The sequence below is a fragment of the Ammospiza nelsoni genome, chromosome 1 (genome assembly GCF_027579445.1).
Source record: "Ammospiza nelsoni isolate bAmmNel1 chromosome 1, bAmmNel1.pri, whole genome shotgun sequence".
Taxonomy (NCBI): domain Eukaryota; kingdom Metazoa; phylum Chordata; class Aves; order Passeriformes; family Passerellidae; genus Ammospiza; species Ammospiza nelsoni.
Genome location: NC_080633.1, coordinates 54,816,771 through 54,837,946, shown reverse-complemented (window position 1 = coordinate 54,837,946; position 21,176 = coordinate 54,816,771). Strand labels below are relative to the sequence as shown.

The following is a 21,176-nucleotide window of genomic DNA, read 5'->3' as shown; positions in this document are numbered from 1 at the left end:
ATTCACTTTTCAGACATGAATACATTAAAAAACCCACAGGCAAACATCGACCAATGTGAGGACGGGACAGAGGGAACATGCTAGCCAACCTACTTGCTCGCTGGTCACCTGTTCTCTGCATAAGAACCATTTAGGCATGAACTTTGCAATAAATAGCTGCTAGAGAGATCAACAAGGTCACTTGCTCTTTTTCTCTTTCTTAGTATTTTTTACTCTGGTTTCTCTGCTGTCATGATATTATGCTTATTATTTTGCAAACGGAATAACTGAGTGTGCTTGGAAATAATACCTGACCCCCAAATATCCTCAATGAGCAGAAGATAAAAGATTCTGATCATCAAGAAAAAAAATTAGATGTGTACATATGTGTAATGTTGTATGGGGCATATAATGGTGCAAACACAAGAATAATTGCAAACTGTACGTGTAAGTATCTTCCCTAATTTTTTCTTCTAGAAAATGTTTTCTGTGGGTTTTATTTTCAAAAAAAAACATCAGTGTTTGTGTCTTTATGGACTTTTGGAGTATAGTATCCCAATGACAGGAAGAGTTAGAAGAAAATTGTATCACTTTTAAAAGTATGTAATGAAATGGCTATTTGATGCTGTGTATTTTCATAGAAACGCTGTAATGCTAGAAACTGTGCATTTGATTTTGTTAATGTTATACAGCTGAGGATGCCTCTTTAAATCACTATGGAGCACTCACAGGGGGCTCCTCTTCTGTGGTATCGGAGCATATAGGAATTTCTTCTCTTACTATGCTAAGAGCAGGGTGAGGTGTAAAAACATACACACACAAAAAAAGCACATCCCACAATTAAAGCTGTGTTGGTTATGTTGCTTTCATAGAAGTTTTTCTCCAAAGCATCCTGAATCTCTCACATGCTAGTTGAGCTTTAATAGGGTGGGGAGTAATGGAAAACTCATTGGATCTGTAATAGCTCTTCACTTGACTGCAGCCAGCAATAACAGCAGGAGCAGCCAGAGATAAGAGAGAGAGAGAGAGAGTGTGTGTGTGTATGTGTGTGTGTGTGAGAGAGAGAGGGAGTGGAAGAGAGAGTATACGCACACCAAAGCTGCCACTTTTTTTCCCCCCTCACTCTTTTTTTCCCCCATCCTAGGATCCAATGATAGCTGGACAAGTCAGTAAGCCCTTGCTGTCACTGCGGAGTGAAATGAATGCAGAGTTGAGAGGTGAGGACAAGGCAGCTACTTCAGACAACGAGCTGAATGAGCCCTTGCTTGCGCCTGTGGAATCAAATGACAGCGAGGACACTCCCAGCAAGCTCTTCGGTAAGTCTGTCTAGGTATTTCATTTCACTGCTACCATGTTGTCCGGAAGAGCAATCTTCCCCTGTTCTTTTTTTTTTTTTTTTTTTTTTTTTATCTTCGCTCAATTTTCTTGTAAGTAGGAAAGAGTAGCTTGGAGCATGCAGAGTCCTCTGTTCCTATTGCAACTGGTTACCAGAATGACAGCATCAGTCCTGAAAACTTTTGTTAACAATGGACGTATTTAGTGCAAGTTGCAGATGTTTTATGAATATTTTGAACCATGGACTCTAACATAAAATTGTGTCTGCATGTGTGTGTGTGTGTATCATTTTCTTGGAGTACTTTAACAATTATTGTTGTGGGTGCAGGTGTGTTGCACATGCTACCAGCTTTTTCCAAGGCTTGATTAAACTGAAAAGTTGAAATTTTTTAATAGTAAAAATAAATCTGACTGAAGAGAACTGAAAGATTCTTGTAGAAAACACTTCATACTGAGTAAACAAAGCCTAGCAAGGGTATTGCACGTGGAGCTAATGTTTTTGGAATTTAAATTAGAAATTAAATATTCCTCCTCAAGCCCGTGGAAAGAGAGATTTCCTTTTGATTTTTAATTCATTTTGGAATAGTCTAAATTGCGCCAGATAAGTGTAACATTTCACAATCAAAACAAAAGCAGTGAGAGTGGCACTCCAACACAGACATCTGTCATTCAAACGGATGACACCCTGTAAGCCAACTCAAGCAACTCTGATCTCTAATCAGAAAAGGGAGCAGAGCTGTTGAGGCGCGTGCTTGAGTGATAGATGTTGATAGGTGTCTGAGCTGTAGCAGCACTGTATGGTACGTTGTGACATTTGGGGTTTAGAAGGACTACACTCCTGAAGAAGTCCCTTTTAATTATTTCTATTTGTGACTTGAGACAAACCTTAATAAAACGGAGCACTTACTTATTTTTTATTATTCTATCGGTGGAAGTCAAAGGGAAAAAGGTCTTGTTTAAAGGGAATGCTGCTCTAAGGGAGAGGGGGTGAGAGCCCATTTTCTAAGATTCAACTTTTGATTTCATAATCTGTAAGGAAATCTGTAGCAGTGTTCAGATTTCAGTATTCTACCTACAATAAGAGCTGCAAGATTTTTTAAAAACAAAAGAACACGTGCAATTGTATATTGTAATATTCTTTACACATTACTGAAACATACAGCAGAGAATGTTTTAATAAATAACTTCACTACAGATGCAGGAAAAATAATAATTAAACACCCCCAAAAAATTAATTTCTGGATTGTAGTAATGACTGTTACTGAATATCACATCCATTTTTAAGCACCCTCTTAGTAATCTTTGTTTCCATGGAAAACATAATTTCCATTAGCAGTTTGAATGCTCAAAAAGCATATAATCATTATTTTTGCCCATTTTATCCAGGAAAGAATTATAATGTCTAAAATTCAAAAGGCTATCTAGAGTAATATAAATATCTTCAGCTGTGTTTATATGTTTTATTTGCTCAAATGTTTAGGCTCCCTCTATTAAATACAGCCAGGCATATAGAAAGCAAAAAATGAGCTTTTAATTTCAGGATAGTGAAATGTCTGTTTGTTTTTCGATCAGGCAAGTATTCTAATAAAAGGCAGGATATTTTTTGAGCCCTTGTCATTTGGATGTTCTACAGTGGTAGTGAAATATACACAGACACTTTCATTAGAGTTGTCGTGTGTGATATAGAAATGATGTGTAACCATATCTTGCTCCTTTCTGGGCTGAAAATATAATTTATCTCACTAAAAGCACAAGTGAAAAAGCTAAAAATTCATATATTGTGCTTTTTCTATTGATGAGTGTAAGATGTTTGCTAGTCTGATCCTTATACTGCTAAAAAGATGTCCCCAAGTAAACAAAAGTAGGTGAAATAGTCCAGCTGCTTCAGTATGAACTTCTTTACCATTTATTGAGGTTTTGTTAGAATTATGACAGATGCTACAGATCTATTAGCAACAGTACTTGTCAATTAATTTTTGTAACTTTTATAACAAAAAAAATGATAGTGGGAGAATTTTGATACATATGAGGATCAAATTGAGACAATGTACAATAAAGATGATTAGATGTTATATCACAGTGCATCCCTTAAGGTAGATTTGCAGTAAACACTAAAAATTATCAAGTGCAGTTGTGTTAAAGCTCTGATACATAAATATGGAACATCACCACCCTATAGTTTTTTCTTTGTTTAATACTATGAATAGCATGTTAGGAATGCATACTTTGTACTTTTCTTTGCAGTGTCTGAACTTAAATTATTGTAAACATATTGACAGGTGTTGGCATGGAGAATGACAACTTTCTCCTTCAACCTTCTTTCATGTAATGGGAGATAATAAATATCTTTTTAAAATATAACAATTAATACATATTGTGTGAAAATTTTTCCAAAATCTCTTAAGCAGGTGAGGGAGGAGCATTTTAGAAAGTCAAGAGGAGACAGGTCCCTAGAGAACAAAGTTTTTCTACACTGCTGCTTTTCATTTATTTTAAGGATTTGTGAAAATTATGTACTGGTTTAGTTGGAAAGAATGACCAGCATTTGTGTGTTTTGTTGATGTTAGCAATATCTCATGAGTCTTATTTTCATATAGATGAACAGACTTGAACAATGAGATGCGAAGAGCTTTCTTTTCTTTTACCAGACACATTCTGCTTAGCTTCTTTTGATGGATAAGTTTCTTTCTGCAAAGGCCTGCCTTTCTCATCTTTACCTTTTCCTAAAATTTACCTGCTTATTCTCAAATTTCCTTGTTCTGGTATTTCACTGCATGCCATGGAAACAGTGGGTATTTGTTACCAGTCAAAATGGTACCTTTTCACTAACAGTCCCTGCGGCCAGTGAGGAAAAGGCAGGAGCACAACTAATTGTACTTATTTTTCAAGAGAGGCACTAAACTTTTGTTTCTCTTATGGGTGCTTTGCTATCAGTAACAAAGTGGATGAATGCTGCAGCATTTTAAGTCTCAGAAATACCGGCATTAAGTAAAAGTTCCTGATGACTTGAAATAGCTTCCACCTGAAATTGGTGTACAGGTGTCTGGGAAGATGCACTTTGCCACTGTGCTGCAGCTGTTCCCTGTGGGTGAGGACAGGAGTTGCTGTGATTGGAGGGGTTGCTGTTGTTTGCTGGCTTGTTTTCTCCTGGTGGTGGTGAATTTTTTTCTTTTTTTTCATTTTTAGAATTTGTTTCTCTTTGAAAGAAAATGCTGTCCCGTAGTCCAGGAGTCTGTAATCCTCTACTTGTGCATTTACGCCAGTGGACTCTTTTGAATTTGCATTCTTTAACTTCACGCTAAAGAATTTTGATACTGAAACCAGAAAAAAATAGAGAAATTCATCAAAAATTAGGTGCAAAATGTTGGTAAAGGAATTTGTCCTGAAACTCATTACCTCAAACATACAATTTTGAAATGTGGGTTAGCATAGTTACACTGTTTTTGTTACAGAAATCCCAGTATGAGATTGTGAAGTTGCTTTGTAAGAGATATTGTGGTGAGCTATTTATTTTAAAAATATTTGTGAAGTAATAGCTCCTATTTTAACTACAGAATCTAATTAAGTAACATAGAAATTGAGTATGGCTCTTGACTTTTCTGGCAGTGTCATTTTCAGATCAACTTGCCTTACTCTGCAATATCCTTCAAAATACTAGCCCAGGCCAAATGCCACCAGTCTTCCAAAAGAAAGCTTTTCTTAAAGTAGCAGTTTCACTTGAATAAACATATTGGTATTTGATCCTAACTTAACTAATTCTACTTGTCATTTTTAATGTATTTTCAAACAATTCTAGTATAAATTATGAAGTATTGCTCTGAAAAAAAAAATCTTAGAAGGAAAAAAAGCACCCATCATGTTTAGCTGTGTGATAAATTGTTGAGATTCAAAAGTTGGTATAGACACCAAGGGTATGTTGTATATAAAATTCTCAGTAGGGTAAAAAAATCCCAAGAATGAAGTGGCTGATCCAATCATCAAAACTCCCTGTGGACTGAGGCTGACTTTTCCTGGAGTTAGATCTAGTCCTTAATTAATGCTTAATTGAAGGCAATTTGTGACATAATTAGATGACGGGGGAAAAAAGCTGGGAGTGCATGCACTCGCATATTAAGGTAATTTTACTGTATGATAAAAAGTTATTCTTTGAGATTCAGTCTGTAGTTCTCTGAATCAAAAATAAATAAAGCTATAAGTGTATAGTGAGGGCAATACCAAGCCTCTAATTTTGGAGCAGAAGTGTTTCCTATTTAATTATTTCAGGACAGAAAAAAAAATTGACTGCTAATCTTTTTTTTTTTTTTTTTTCCTTTGCTGGCAAGGTTTTGTTCCAGTGAAATGAAATCTTAAGTTTCTTGTGCTGGATCTGATGACTGTGGTTTTCTTTGGTTCATTAGTGGGCTTTTGATCTTTTCATAATGCTGTGTATGCTTAAAATATGGAGTGGGGATATGGGAGTTAAATTAATCTGCATGCATTTAAATAAACAAGTTTTTATTTTCAAACCTCTGCATTGGCTTTGGTATTTTATTCTCCTTTCCCACATTGTTACCTGTGTTTCAGAACTGTGTGCATCCTTCTATATAACCATACATGTATATGCTGCAGAGAAACAAGGTAGAAATTGTTTCTGGCTGATTATGTTTTGCTAGTAGATCCCTTGTACTAGTCTTTAAAGAAACATATGTTATATATATATATTTTTTTTTTTTTTTTTAATTGGAGTTGCTTTGATTAGAATTTATGGGACTGGAATAATTTCAGTTACAAAGGATAAAGGACTAAATTGTCTTTTACCTCTTGAGACAGTGGTCTCTGCAGGTCAGAGCAGAGGTCATTGCCAGGTTGCTGTGAGGAAGCTGACATTATCATCCTTAACAGTATATCTAGCCTGTGGGGGCCTTCAGACTATGAGCTTTCCTTTCATCAGTCTATTTAAGGATGATTCTCAGTGGTTTGGTTATAGTCTCAAATTTTAAAGGCCTATAAGATCTCTGCCCATCAGGAACAGTTTGCTAAGGTTTGGTAATTTCAGTGGAAGAAGGCAATGTGTATTTGTTGCTCTTGATGCATTTTAAAGTACTAGTGAATATTTCTGTTCTGATAGGAGGTTCTTCCTATATTCCTTCCTTCTTTTAGAGGCCTCAGACATAACACCTGAAATATGTTTGTTCTGCATGTAAAGATTCTTCTCTCTTCACATAATTTTGTTCCTTAATTTCCTCATTGTGGGTGCTTTGTTCTAAGACACTATCAGTTATCCATGCCATAGAACTGATCCTTTTAGTGCTTGAATGTGTGGTACTTTCCTTAAAGCAAATAATCTGTGTATTAGGAGCCCTATTTAGTTACAAAGACTGTGTCAATGAGAAACATTAATGGGTGGCATGTTTGCAGGACTGAGTCATCATAGAGTCTTGTAAATTCGTTTTGTAAAATTTATTGATGTCTTGCTTAAACAAAGAGTAAGTTTTTAAAGAACCCAGAGATTTGGCTATGTGACTGATTGTTATTTCTGAAGGATATATTTTACATGAGCATTTTTAACTAGGTATTTGCAAACAGGGACTTGAATTACTCTGAATAATGCTGTTGTCTGATTTCTTGGCAGAAGTCTTACTCTGTCAGTGGGACGTGTACTTGTGAATGGGGAGTAAAGGCCCATTAAAACCAAAATAGATGTTATGACAATTTAAACATGAAGCATGATGGAATGGTAAGGTAGAAAATCCATCCTCAGCTTAGCTTTCCTGCTGTGCTGAGGTACTGCAGGTAGCTCAGGCTGTGGTGGTACTGGTGCTAGCACATATGCTCTAGCTCTGGGGAAACCAGAGCTTTAGTCACTTAGCCTGTGATGAAAGCAATATTGGGCTGATAAAGGACAGGTATGGCAGTCCCACTAATAAATCGCCCTGCTTGTATGGAAATAAAGAGGAGACTTGTAGCTGTCCCTGAATTGTGACAAAGACAGACCATTTAAATAAAAAACAAAGAAAAAACTTATACTGAAATAAGGTTAAGTTAATAGTGGGTTTTTTTAAGTGTATGCTATGTGTTTTTAAATGAGTCTTGAAGTTTCATTTTCTGTATTTATACATAGAACAACTAACATTAGAGAGGGAAGGAAAAACCAATTAAATCCTAGTATGTAATTGGTATAACTGAAAGACAAAAGGTTAATTTTTAATTAATCTTTCTTCTCTCTGAAGTTATAAAAATAGCAACAAACTTGTTTAAAAGCAACATAAATGGCTGGCTGTTTCAAAGGGGACGTGCTGGCTACTAAACAATAAACAGGTAATTTGTGAAAGAACTGTTAGATTCTTTGATTGAGATCCTTGCCAGTTTGTGTTTTGAGATTAATAATAGATCAGACACTTGCACATTTAGAAAGGAAACAAATGTAAAAAGGAAGGATAATGATATGTTTTGACTGGACTTCGCATGATTAATCAAGTTCTCCGTAGGAATGTGCAGGTGAGGCAGATGGCAGCAAAGTTAGATTTGCCCAAATGTACACATGGCTCCACTTAACACCTCTCTGGATTTCCTTATGCTAAACAAAGAGGCAGCAAGTGCTTATACCAAACTGGCACCCTGTCAGGGCAATCTGTATAAAGTTTCCTGCTGTCAGGTTAATAAATTTTTTAAAAATATCTAAAGGCAGAGGTAGCTGTAGGAAGCTCATAGTAACAGTTGCCATTCTCCTGTGGATCATTTTTCTCTTTAATATCCTGTGTAGCACATGGTTTTCCTTGTGTTGTCTTCCTAGGTTTTTTTTTTCCTTGTCATTTGTAGGTTCTTCTTTGTTTTAATTCTTTTTTCTTGTGAAACTGTTTTTCTGCTGGATCAACCATCTGTGGTCCCTTTTTGGGGGGGAGAGATGGTCAAAGGATGGCAACATCAGCTTTTTGGATTTTTATACTTTGATTTAATTGCATATTCATTATATTAAGGTTTCTTCCACAAATGGTTTGTTTTCTGACTTTTTACATGACTACCACTAGTACTTCCATTAGTACTTACAAAATAACATTATTTTGTGAGTTACAAAAATATTTCTGACAAACTCAGAGGTAGCAGCTACATTCGAACGATGAAATGAGAAAAATAATGCTAAACAGGGACAAAATCAGTATAAAATTAAATGTGTCATAATTTGCAGGTTTCAACAGGAATATTATTTTTTCATGTAAATATCTTGGTATTTTTAAACCACAAAGTCTTGCTTTTCTCTTTTTCCACCATCTAAAAATCAAAATCAATATCAGTATGAAACAAAGAAAGATTTGTATTGTGACATGTCCTGCTTTATGTTGTGATACTGCTTTGATGCTCTCAGAAGCCCTTTTATTTTGAAAGCAGATGTAATCTAAAGAAGAATAGTACCTCATCCTGTCTGTCTAGGTAGAATGTGCTGTTTTCAGGGAGATTAAAATTGGGTTTGTTCTCTAGATTTCAGGGATATCTGTATCTACCAAATCAATGAAAAATGCACACCCCTGTATTCTAAAGCAAGTTTTTTAAACTCTAAACTACTACTTGTCTATGCCTAAAAGAAATTTGGATTTCTGGTTGTATTTTAGAATTTACAAAAAAGAAGAATATACAATATTAAGAAAGAAATACATAAAAAAAGAAATATATAAATATACAAGAAAGAATATACAATATTAGGAAAGTGGGAGTTTTGTTTTTCTTCTCAGATGTCCTTTTTTCAGAAAGGTAAACCATCATTTTAATTTCTGGACAGTTTGACATTTTCTTACGGAAATGTTACATTTCACAAAACAGAGTAATCACCCTACTTGAAATGGATTACAAAAGTTAAATATATATTTGTATATATATATATATATATATATATATATATATATATATAAAACAAATGTAATATATATTCATTAACAGCTAGTGTGACTGAAATATGACATTCATTATTTTAATGCAATAAAAAAAACTCAGAGTCCTAAAACAATTTCACATTACACTGAAGATTTGAATGGTACACAAATAAGTAATAAAGATTTTTGCATTAGGAACTGCATTTTCTACAGCTATTTATCATTAGATTCCTTCTTTCAAGACTAGCATGGAGTTTACAGGATGGCAGTAGCATTCACTTTTAAAATATTGGCTTTTAGGAACATCTTTGTGCTTTTCAGTTCAGATAGTGGCGGTATGGTTTGGTGACCATTAGAGATTCTATTAAATAATTTTCATTTTCTAGCTCAGTCTCCTATCTGTCATAGTCCTACATTTTAAAATCTTGGGTTTAAGTTGTTGAATATAGAATTACTAGCAGTCAGTTGCTTTCCAGAGGCCTTTGAAGGAAGTCCTCTCCCAGAGTACATTGGACACCCACCCTAGCTTGTTATTATCGCCACAAACACCAAGGCTTGTAAAGCAGAGCATTGGTAAAAGCAAAAGTGCCATCTTTCCTGTCTTCTCTTCTTCCTCACAGCCAGGCTTGGAGCTGCTCCCCTCTCTTCTGCTCCTTGGTGTGTGTGCACAGCTGGAAACACATCCAGCTGTGTCATGGGCAGTTGCAAAACGCATTTGGTTCCATCTGTCCAGATCTTTAGGCTTCTTTGATTTGTTTGAAGCTTAGTGTTTGGAGGAGTTTGTTCCTTGAAGAGGATGATCAAAAACCTCTGTTTAATCAAGAAGCCAGAATTAAGCTTTTCAGTTAACATACCTTAAGGCATGCTTTAATATATTGTACTATTAAGCATGTGTAATTATTTCTTCAGGTAGAGCACTGTTAACTGGAGAGGAAGAAAAATCATTTGAATTCGGTCTAATCTCTTGAGCAAATACTATATGGAGTAGCTTTTTTATTTTCTTTTGCATACAGTTAGGATTTATTCTCATGGTGTAGAGATGTTCTGTTTCCTCAGTGATTTGAATAAACTTGAGGCCAGATTCTGACAGGTCTCAGGTGACTGTCCGTCACAGAAAACCATAGATTTCAACAGGATATTCATCCTAGCAATACCTGCAAGCTAGCTTGGGCCCTGCACTTGTTTCAATCGCTCCTCTACAGCGGTTTCTTGTGTTGTGGAGCTAAAATCAGCCGAGGAAACATACGACAGGAAGGAGCAACCACTCTATAATCATGCTGCATTCATATTTAACAAACGATGAATTATGGACCGAGTCCTGGGGTTACTTTAGGATTCTGCTTTGCTGTGCAGGTGTATTCCATGAGCATTGCTAAGGCTCTGCAACTCCACCTCTGCTGCCATGGGAAGGTCAGTGGTGCAATGTACGTAAAACTTCCATTAAGGTGGGAAAGTTGTTAATTAGAGACGGTTATCATAAATAAAAAAAAAATAAGGAACATAAATGGTAATTGTTACTAAAACAAAAACAACTAGAGACATCAGGAGAAATTAAAGGGAGAGGAAGGAAATTAGGTAGATATATTTGGGCTCAACTGTGATTTATATTTCTCCTCCTTTCTTGTACTTCCTTGCCAGAAGTCATAAATATTTGGACTGTGAGTCACAAATATTGATGAAGGAAAAATGGAATTTATAGCTAAAAGAAAAAAGGAAATGAAAACATATAAAAAAATTTTGCTACTAATTGAATATACTTTACTGTCATGAGCACAATAAACTTAGTGACAATATCTAGCAAGAAAAGCATCTGCATAAGATGTTTGAGTTGATGTGGTTTTTTCTTCCTGGTATGAAGAGTGTGAGGGAAAACTCTTGTGTGGCTGTCTTGCTGGGATTTGATGCATTGTTTGCAGAGTGTTCTCATTTTAACTGCGTGGATATAGCACAGTGAACCTTCTCATAACAGTTGCTGACAAGAAAAAAAAATCTTTCAATCAGCTGGTCTGGCTTGCTCCCACTCTCCCCAGCCCCCACACCCCTTTGCTTTTATGAAGCAATGAATAAAAGAGGGACCAGATGATGCAAAGCTTTGCTCAGATGAGATGCGCTAGTCCGTGAGCAACTTTGGATTTGCGGGACTCTGGCTTGTGACCGTGGACTTCAAAGGGGTTGAGTTTGGGCATCAAGCCTTTCTCCTATTGCCATTGTCTCATTTGTGTAAAATGATGCTGGTGTATTTTGAATAGCACTTTAAAAATTTCAGGCTTGCTTGTGTCAGCAGACCCTGACTGGTATAAAGGCTGATGTGCTAGAATACAGGGTGCATTCTCTCTCCCAGCTGTGGTAGCTGGGCTGTCTGAAGCTCTACTGGAAGGGAGATGAAGGAGGGTTTTACTTTATACTCTACCTGAAAACTCAGGCGTGAAACATTCATCATAAGGAGAAAAATCAGGCACGTTCTTGCAAAAAGAAAAAAGTATCTCTAGGGTCTGGTCATGTTTTTGGTTATTTATTTTTAATAAAACATTCTTCTGGTTTTGTATCCTTTTCTGTGGGTTCATATAACTGTGGTATTTCAAACCAGCTTAAAACAGTTAAAAAAAAAAAAAGGGTTCCCTAAAAGACAGTGTGCTGCTGTTTTATTTTGTTTATATCTGATATTTCTTATGGTATTCAGATGGTTGTAATAGACTAGCACAAGAGCTGCATGTCTTGTCATCTGTACTATATCAATACATTTTTATAATGATACAATAACCTGAACCCTGTAACAGTTTATGATCCATTTGAGAATTCTTATGGATTCTCAGAGTGACGGAGGCCTGAAAAAAGAACTTGACTGCTTTCACAAAACTGGTGCTGTGACAGGAAAAACTAGTGTGCCTGTGATTTAGTTGCTAAGGAATCATATTGATCTGATTCGTCATTAAACTTTTAAGTTGGAAAAAAAAAAGAAAAAAAGTCAAGCTGCTTGAAGGTGGAAAAACAGTGATGTGATTGTGAGGATCTGCAATACAGATAAACTGTGCCATACTGCTACTAATATTGATTTGTTATGATTAATAAATATGATTTTATGCATTACCCATGTACTTTATCTATAATACTTCTTTTTTTAGAGCAGAAGAAAATTGCCTCTTGCTCTTTATTTTTCATTGACTATTTTTAGTCAATGATAAATAAAGAACTTTAACAGCAGTCTGATTACAGGAAAGACAGGACTTTAAAACAGAAACGTAGCAGTAATGAATAACCATGCAGCATGCTATGCACACACAGCCATTTTAACATTTGTAATGGTGCTAATTTCCTGGCTTTTTAAAATATGCTTCCACATGAGCTCTCAAAAGACATAAAAGCTTGGCATGTAAAGTAAATTGTTTGTCACTTACTGACGACCTGCCATATTTATTGTCAGGAGAAATGGACATTAGTTGGAAAAGCAGTTGTTAAAGGCCAAACAATTTTTAAAGATGGCAAAGATGTGCAAGGGCTTTCCTTTTTCTAACAATGAGCCACCCCTTCAGACATCAAAAGACAAGATAATAAGACACTTCAAGCACAATTCAAGATTATATTCAACATCTAAAGGCTCATCTCCTGTCAGTTTGCATTTACTCTCCCAGGGATGTGATGCTTCTATCATCATTCTGTCAAGAGGAGTCTGGCAGAAACGATGAGGGCCCCTCATTTCACACACTTAGTGTTTTTTATCAAATAGCCCATGCTCATTCTCATTCAGCCAAAATGGAGGGATAATTTGAAGAAGGTCATGCACAAGTACAAAAATCTTGTTCTGATTTGTGTGATTAGAAGGCATTAAAATTGCACGTTTATGTTAGGTTCTGAGATGTTTTGTCAGTTTATTTAGTAAGACGCTGTTGAAGTATTAAAAATATTTTTTAAAGCAAAAAAGTAGGTTTGCTTAAAACAACACACACTCTATTATTAAGCAAATATTTTCAAGAGGGATCTATTCTAAATGGCATTATTTTAATATACCTTCAAATGCATTCACCTCCCCTTTCCTCTTTGAGAGTGGAATATTCAGGAGCTCTAGGGGTAAAACATTGGCCCACTCATACTCATCACGATTTCACTCACTGGTCATTTAATTATTGGAATTTTTATTTGGACAAAGATTTAGGATGCTGAATTCAGCATATCAATATAAAGGGAATAATTTTAACACCTGGATCTCAGCACTTATCATCTTGGCATTACACACTTCTTTATGCTAACAAGGAATGGAAGGATCTGGCCAGGTACAGAAATGGAGGATGGAGTAAAACGGCTTTCCTCATTTCTGAATTCTTTGATTTAGGCACCAAAAATGAAAAGACCGGATAGTGCTGTCAGTGTGTCTTGTACATGAAACTGGCTCCAATATACAAACCATACATGGACCATGTAACATAGAGGAGCCAGGCCTCTCTGTCTCCCACTGAAACCAATAGGATATAAGGCAGTTTAACCCCTCTTAAAATGGAGCCACAGCTGAGGGACTTGGCTGGAGCTGCTCTCAGTCTTGAATCAGGAATTTATCAGCTGTGATAGGAAGGAACTGTGAAGGAATGTGCATTTGGCCTTGTGGAAAAAAAAAACCAACTCTGCTCTGTAGCTTGCCTTTGCACAACACAGAAAAAAAAAAGGAAACCTGCACTCACGGTGCATTCTAAGGGGTTTTCACTGGACAAGAAACCTCAAGGGAATTAGGAAGCTGTGAACAAATTGTCAAAAAGACAGATGGAATTGCTGACTGACCTACTGGTAAGAAACACTAACAACTTCCACCTCAGTGGTATGGTATTTATGCTGCAATGGAGAGTGACTTCTCAAAGGAATTTGCTCTTCTACACATGTAAATGCCTTCATGTGTATATCAATGTAGTGTGCAGTATTTCTAGGGAAATTATAAGGTGCATTTAAACAGCTGTGGATGTTTAAACTGACTGTTATGCCCAGAATAAAAAACATTTTTTACTCTCACTGAAATACATTCCTGCTTTATTCATAAGGCCTATCTATATTCAGAAGTTTGTATTCTTTCTGCTGAATTATTCTGGAGGAGAACTTCTGGCTGTTTCCACATCAGTGTGATCCTCTGCATATCCACATTTTGGTCTGCTCCACACTGTCCAGTGGAAAACCAACATCCTCTGAAACCGTGCAGGCAGACAAGGAGATTAATTCTCAAAATATTAAAGAGTGAATAAGACTGAAGGGCAAATAAGACCAAAAGCCAGCATGAAGGTAGTTGTGCAAGATCCATAGTTCCACCAGAGAGAACAAGTGGTCACTCTTGTATTCTGAATAGAATTTGTTTTCTAATAGGACAGAATTTATTTGATAAGTTTTTATCATGTCTGTGGACCTGCTCAGAGCTGTTTCATTATCATCTTTTTCCACAGAAGCATATGGGCTTATATCAACTGTGGTTGCTATGTGTGTGCATCACTATCTTAGTGAAGTTGTTCTCCAGTATTTATATTCACTGAAGGTCAAATCCTGAGAAGCTGTAGTACATGAGGAGAAGAGAAAAGAGTGACTGCAAATAGAAATTCAGCTATGCTTGAATCTGTCCTAGCTTGCTTGTCTATCTTTCTTACTCAGTCCCTTCCTAGGTGTTCTAGGAGACTTTCTTCCCTGTGCCTGGGGATGGTCTCCTGGCAGTCCACTTCTCAGGCATGAGTGTGCAGAAGAGGGACACTAATAACAAGTGATGTTAAAGGTCTGTAAATTTTTTTCTGCTCTTAGATCCAAAACTATGGAAGGTGTAGGGATACATTCAGGGAAGCTAATGCAGGCGCTCAGTGCCAGAAAATAAGCCAAGTGTCCCCACACCGAGCAAAAACTCTGTATAAGAAATATTTAAACTGTAGCTAGTGTGCAGTCCACTGGATGCATTCACAGTAGGATCCAGGAAATGAAAATGAATACCCATACATGAAGATAGCAGAGCCACTATATTTAAGGCATTATGGATGTGTTTTACCTTTCTACCTATCCTCCTGTAAGTAACTGGGATAGGTAGTAGCTTCTGCTAAAGTTAATGTATTGATTTGCTCTGTGCTGTGCACCTGACTGCTTTCTGTACCACTATCTAAGCTGTTCTGGCAAGAACCGCCTGGTGCTTTAGAGAAAGCATCATTGGGATAAAAAGTTCACCTGTAAAGTTGTGAAGAGCAGGACTGCAGTTGCTGTGCATGACTGTGCTGCTTCTAAAGCACAAGTATTACAAACAGAAGGTTTGTTAATGCCAAAGACAAACTGAAAAACCTGGAGTGGCAATTTTGGCAGCAGTTGTACATTGAAAATGTGCATGAAAGGTCTTCCCCAAAGCTTGCACTAACATGCAAAGAGGCTGGGAAGAGCCTGCACTTATGTAAAGCATAACTATGTAAAGCATAAGTGTCTATTTAGGCTCTTGCACAATGTCACTGAGCAATTCTCTATGCTTTGGGGTTAGCTCTCACATGAATTAGCTGTGCATTGTTTCATGGGTAAGTGGAAGCGAACAAGCATGTATAATTGTGTTTTTGAAGATACTATTCAACCTTTTTGTGTTACCATTCAACAGTTTTTCTTTTAAACTGTGTCTTTGACTGTGGCATTCCCTCTTAGAAAATTCCTACCTAACAAACAGCTCATTAAATCATTGATAAGATTCTGTTAAACAAACACTGGATAACACAAGATATCAGTCCCTGACAAGCACATGCACAAAATGTTGCACTTACTGGTTTTCTGAATGCTTTTGTGGGTTTTCTTTTGAAGTGGAGCTGTTTTTCAGGGCTAGGAGAATTATTGGATGAGGTACTAAATAAATAATGAAACCTATAGCTATGAAATAATTTTTTTTTATTTTTAAAAAGCATTACCATATGTAAGTGTATCTCACTCTCCCTCAAAAAGATTTTCACCAGCTCTTCTCTCAGAGGCAGTAACACACAGCAGTAAGCTAAAAAAGAAACAGGAGTTATTTTTGCAAATCCTTGTGCCATTGCATCATTTGCTTGCTTAAAGTCAGGCTCTGACACCAGAATTTAAGCCCTAAAATCCTGAAAAACACAGGTACTGAACCGGTCCATTTCCCTGAGGAAGCTTAACAGCTCTGAATGTAGAAAAAGTGCTGATATTTGTCATTAGGCAAATGCAAATTGTGAATAATTTCAATGAATGCTGGAATTAATAATATCGCATTTACTTAATAATATTGCATTTTTGCTAAAGTCTTGAAGGAAGTAATATCACAATTTCTAGAAGATGGGAAAAGTGCTTTTTGTGGGGGGGAACAGGCTATGCTGAATATGTTCAATATGATAGAGCCTACAGATTTGAAGTGTGCAATCTAATATAGAAGTGACTTCAGAGAGCATCCTACCCCCTTAAATGTTTCAGAATATGTTAAAATAAAGTCAATTAAAATTCAATAAAAACAAGGGACACCAGGTAGAGCTTAAAAAAAGCCAGTCTATAGGAAATAAAGGCTTTTGAGGCTGGAATTGGTCAGACAAAACAAAGTTATTTAACACGGTTATAACTGTTTCTTCAACTGTTTTTGAATACTCTTTTTTGCTACAACATGAATTAGAGGGAAACATGGTAGCCTAGAGACTTGTTGTCTCTCATCTGCAGTGAAGCTCAGGTCCTGGTATAAAATAATGGGATAATGGAATTTGTGGCTCTTTTAATGTAGGTATTTCTCAAGTCAGATGTAGGTAGGAGGAGATTTTAGTATTGGTCTGTTTTATTCCTTTAATTGCAAAACAAGTTGTGGGTAAAGGCAGAAACAGCCAACACTGGCTATTTGTCAATTGTCCAGAAAGACAAATTGGTTGAACTACTTGGTATGTCATAAAGTACACAGAATATATGGGGAAATCTGTCGCAACACCTGGAAACATGTGCAGTAGTCTTTCTTATTCACATGCTGTGATATTGGTTCTCTAATAATTTTCCAATTTTTTCAGTCAATCCTGCCTTTTCTTAGAGACAAATGTCATGTAAGTTCAGAGAATGCTTGTTTAATGAGAAGTGACAAATGATAGTGGATTCTGATTGAACTTATAAATGTAATACTCTAAAACAATCAATGGTTCATTTGCTAATAATTTTTGTAATTTTTTACTGGAATGCTATTGTTCAAAGAGGAGACTTCTGAGATGCATCTTAGCTGCTGCCAATGTTGCATATTTTGACCACAAGAAGCATGCTGGTTTGCATGAACCATGCTTCTTTACTGTGCTTTATTTTTCTATAATGTAATTTTAATTGAAGTAATGTTCTTTCATTTTAGACAAAGCAAAGAGCAAAAAACACCATCAAAATACATCAACTTAATCATCATACCAATGCCATGCTGCATTACATAAAAATCTTAAATAGAATCCCAAGCAATAAAATCAAACCTAAGTAATGTGAAATGCTAGAACACTTGCATTTCAGCCATGGAAACTTCTAGTCCAGGCTGTATGATGAGGAGGACAAAAAGCCTGCAAGTTGATAGAGAGGAATTTTTGCTGTCAGGATATGATGAACTGTCAAGGGAAATTAAGGGAGGCTTGCCTAGGACTGTGGCAACATGTAATGTCTCCAGGAGAAGTGTTGTGCTAATCCTTTCAGGCCTTGTTCTGGATACCAAGCAGCCCCTTCAGGTACACTGGGATGACAGAGCTGAATGAAACTCACACAAGGGTTTGCATATATGGAGACTGTGTGTCTAGTAAGGCACAGTGACTGTACAGCAGAAGAAGTATTTACAACTTTTAAAGACATTAATTTCTTTGGGATGTGATCCTTCTCTCCCTGGGGAGGACTGGGACGGAGAGGATTCCAAAGTAAACCTGGGGAGTGATTCCTCTCTGCTGTTAAATCATTTATTCATGATTGATAGAATTAGCTCCTATTTCCAGAAGGAATATTTATTTTATTAATTTAATAAACACCATGTATGTACAACCTGTGTTCCTATGACACAAGACCTGATTACTACCTAACCTAATTAAGGTCATTTACACCCAAGCTCAGTACGTGTAAAATGCTATGTTGGCAGAATGGGAAAGTGTTACGCCTATTTAACACAGATCTACCCATGGTGCAAGGCAGGAAAGACTTTTCTACTTTTGGATTATATTTTTATCTCAAATGCAACACAGAAATATAAAACCCTTAAACCCATTTTTTTTTAATAATGATGTATTGCTGTAAGTCACAGTTTCAGCTGACAATCTACTCTCAATTGACATGTTTTGTGAGATTTTGTAAACTAGCTAATAAACCTTTGCTCTTGCTACAATTGAGTTTAATAAAGTTCATTACATTCACTGCTGAAATAAAACCTGTGGTTTAATAAATTAAAAATTGTTTCAAATGTCTTAATAATAAGCATTTAATTTAGTTAATATTTGTTCACAAATATACTTTCATTTCACATGCTACTCAGCACAGAAAATTTCCTCTGATTCATCTTTCAAGTCACCTTTTACAGAATGTATCTCTGAGTTTGGATTTAATTTATATGCTTCAAGAAGTATCAGATGCATAACCAAGAGGTAAAAAGCATATGTGGGTCTCTAGGAGCTTGGTCTCTAGGAGCTGTATCGGAGTTTAGGACACTCTACCTTGGGGAGGTAGAGTGCAGTAGATGCCATTGTCCTACTTGTTTGTTGTCTCTGGAGTGTAAGTAGACAATTCAGAAGGTGGATGTTGGACTTGGTGAGCATTATAAGAATTTTTGTTGGCCCAGACAGTGGCATGACTCTGCTGGTGGTGTTCAGGCCAATGCACATCAGTGAAAGGTTCTGTCCACCACTTTGCTGGCTATCTTTTGGATGAGAAAAGCCTCTGCTGTGGGTGAATGGTCTCATGTTTGGAGTAATGGTATGTGCTGTCTGTGATGGTGGGATGGTCGGATGGAGTATCACAGTATCACAGTGGGATACAGTTGTTATTCAGTATTGAGATGAGTTTTAGGCTTCCTTCTGGAGTCTTCTATTGCAGACAGGCTAGAAAGAAGAATTTGTGAGGACAAGAGATCTGTCACAGGATTATTCAGTGTCTGCCTTCCTGTCAGGGAGCAGTGAGGCTTTCTGTTTCCTAAGAGCAGATGAGCCAGAAGTGGAAGATGACCTCCAGTGATGGAAAGGGGGTACAGAGGGGTCTGAAACCAGATCCAGTTCCTACCCAGGGATCTCAAACAGGAATACCTGGAAATTATTTTAAAGACAGGACTAGAGACAAGCCTACAACATACATACAAGAGTTAGGCTCAGGAAGCAAGACATCTACAGTGTAAATCCAAGCACATCCAGGAGGCAGGGCAAGCGACAAGGAATGGAAACTAATTAAATGTAAAAGTTCAGTGAGGTTTGAATGCTAAGGACTCCCAGTCCCATGGACAGGGCTTGTAGGAGAAAGCCCCAGATCATCAGATTCAGGATGCTAATACTTGTTGGTGCACTCATGCCTCTATACAGCACTGAATTCTCATTGGCACTAGAGCTGAATTCTGAAGTGCATTTGGTACCCAGCAAAAAGCACCTTAATAGGAGCCCTGCAATTAAGTGTATGTGGTGCCACCAGTGTGGCAGGTTCTATTGGTCTACTCAGACCAGCGATTGTTAGTAGTTAGGTATTTATACAGTTTATTCCAGCCAGGGATGATGTTATTTTCACAATATATGTGACCAAGATTTAAGGGAAGATGCTCTGTGAACTTCTCCATACTAGTTGATTCTACGAGGTTTGGAGAATGGGAGGGTTTTTTCTCCCCACAACCTTAACCAGTGGAGAAAGCCACCTTGTCAGATCCTGCTTCCTCATCTTCACAAACCTGTGAAGACTGATTGCATTATATGTGCTGGAGCCTTTTCAAAAAGGTCCAAAAAGGTCCAAAAATCAGGACTTATAGATTTAAATGAAGGATTTTTAGCATCTATAATTAGCAGGGTTTTATGCTGACAAAACTTTCTAATGTTTATTTTCAATGAAATAAGAATGAACTGCAAACAGGAAGTACACTTTCCCTCACAGAATTTAATGATGATCTTCATGCTCTCTGAGTTCTTCATGGAGTTTTTCGGGAAGGCCATTCAAGCTTATCTTAAAAGAAAATTTTTAATATACAGCTTTCAAATGCAGGCCCAACTCTCCGAGAATCTCTGCTGGTGGAGGCTGTGGGACACCACTCTGCTACTTTTGATTGCTTCTGTGCATTTAACTCAGGTCGTCTCGTACAGCTTATGTCCTTTAAACTAAGGTAGTTAGGAAAACATGTTCCATTTGTAGCATGTACAGGTTGATACCACCCTGGTGATAACTGATTACAGCAAGTTAGTGGTGACTGTCAAAGGAATGAATTTTATGCCTGAGGAATATTAATGTGAGGTGCTCATGCATAAAAAAGAAGTTAGTTGAAATTTGCATAATACTTCCTGCACCTGCTTGAATGAACTGTTAGATTATTGTACCAGGCTGCCTCAGTTCAAACACTTCAGCTTTGCCATTCTCAATGGATTAGTAAAAATAATTGTGTGGTTTAACAGAGGAATTTATATTGTGTTTGAGAGTCTTTGAGCAAACACCAGAGAGTGAAAAATACATTATAGACCTAGTGAGCCATACTGTGGGAAATGTAAACTAAAGCAGTGATGTATCTTTAGTTGCATCTCTTTTGCTGCTTGTGAAAAACCTCCTACTTTAATAAATTGTGAATGAATAAGATCAGTGGTATAAACTGATGAATGAAGTTTATTAAACTGTTACTATGATACAATATTTACAGAAGAACAAGGGAAATAATTGCATTTTCCAGGGGCGAAGGTAAATTTGTTCTCTGAAGACATGCCTAAAAGACAGCTTCTGACTCAAATGCTTAGGTTTTAAAGAAGAGCGCACTGTTTTCCTTGTGCATGTCTTTACATGGCTCCTCTCACCTTGTGAGGAGAGAGAAAAGTTGCCTTTATTTATTAAGATGGAGATAGTAAAGTATACTAGTCTTCTCATGTATTTATC

At 36.7% G+C, this 21,176-nt stretch overlaps 1 protein-coding gene across 3 annotated transcripts in view; it reads left to right on the top strand.

Moving 5' to 3' along the window:
• The window catches only part of POU6F2 (POU class 6 homeobox 2), a 317,708-nt gene that overhangs the window by 60,169 nt on the left and 236,363 nt on the right, over nucleotides 1-21,176 (top strand). For all 3 annotated transcript variants that reach the window (XM_059484261.1, XM_059484279.1, XM_059484270.1), the window contains exon 2: nucleotides 1,124-1,295. In XM_059484261.1, coding sequence (XP_059340244.1) covers nucleotides 1,124-1,295 — 172 coding nt within the window. The remainder of the gene's footprint in view (nucleotides 1-1,123; nucleotides 1,296-21,176) is intronic.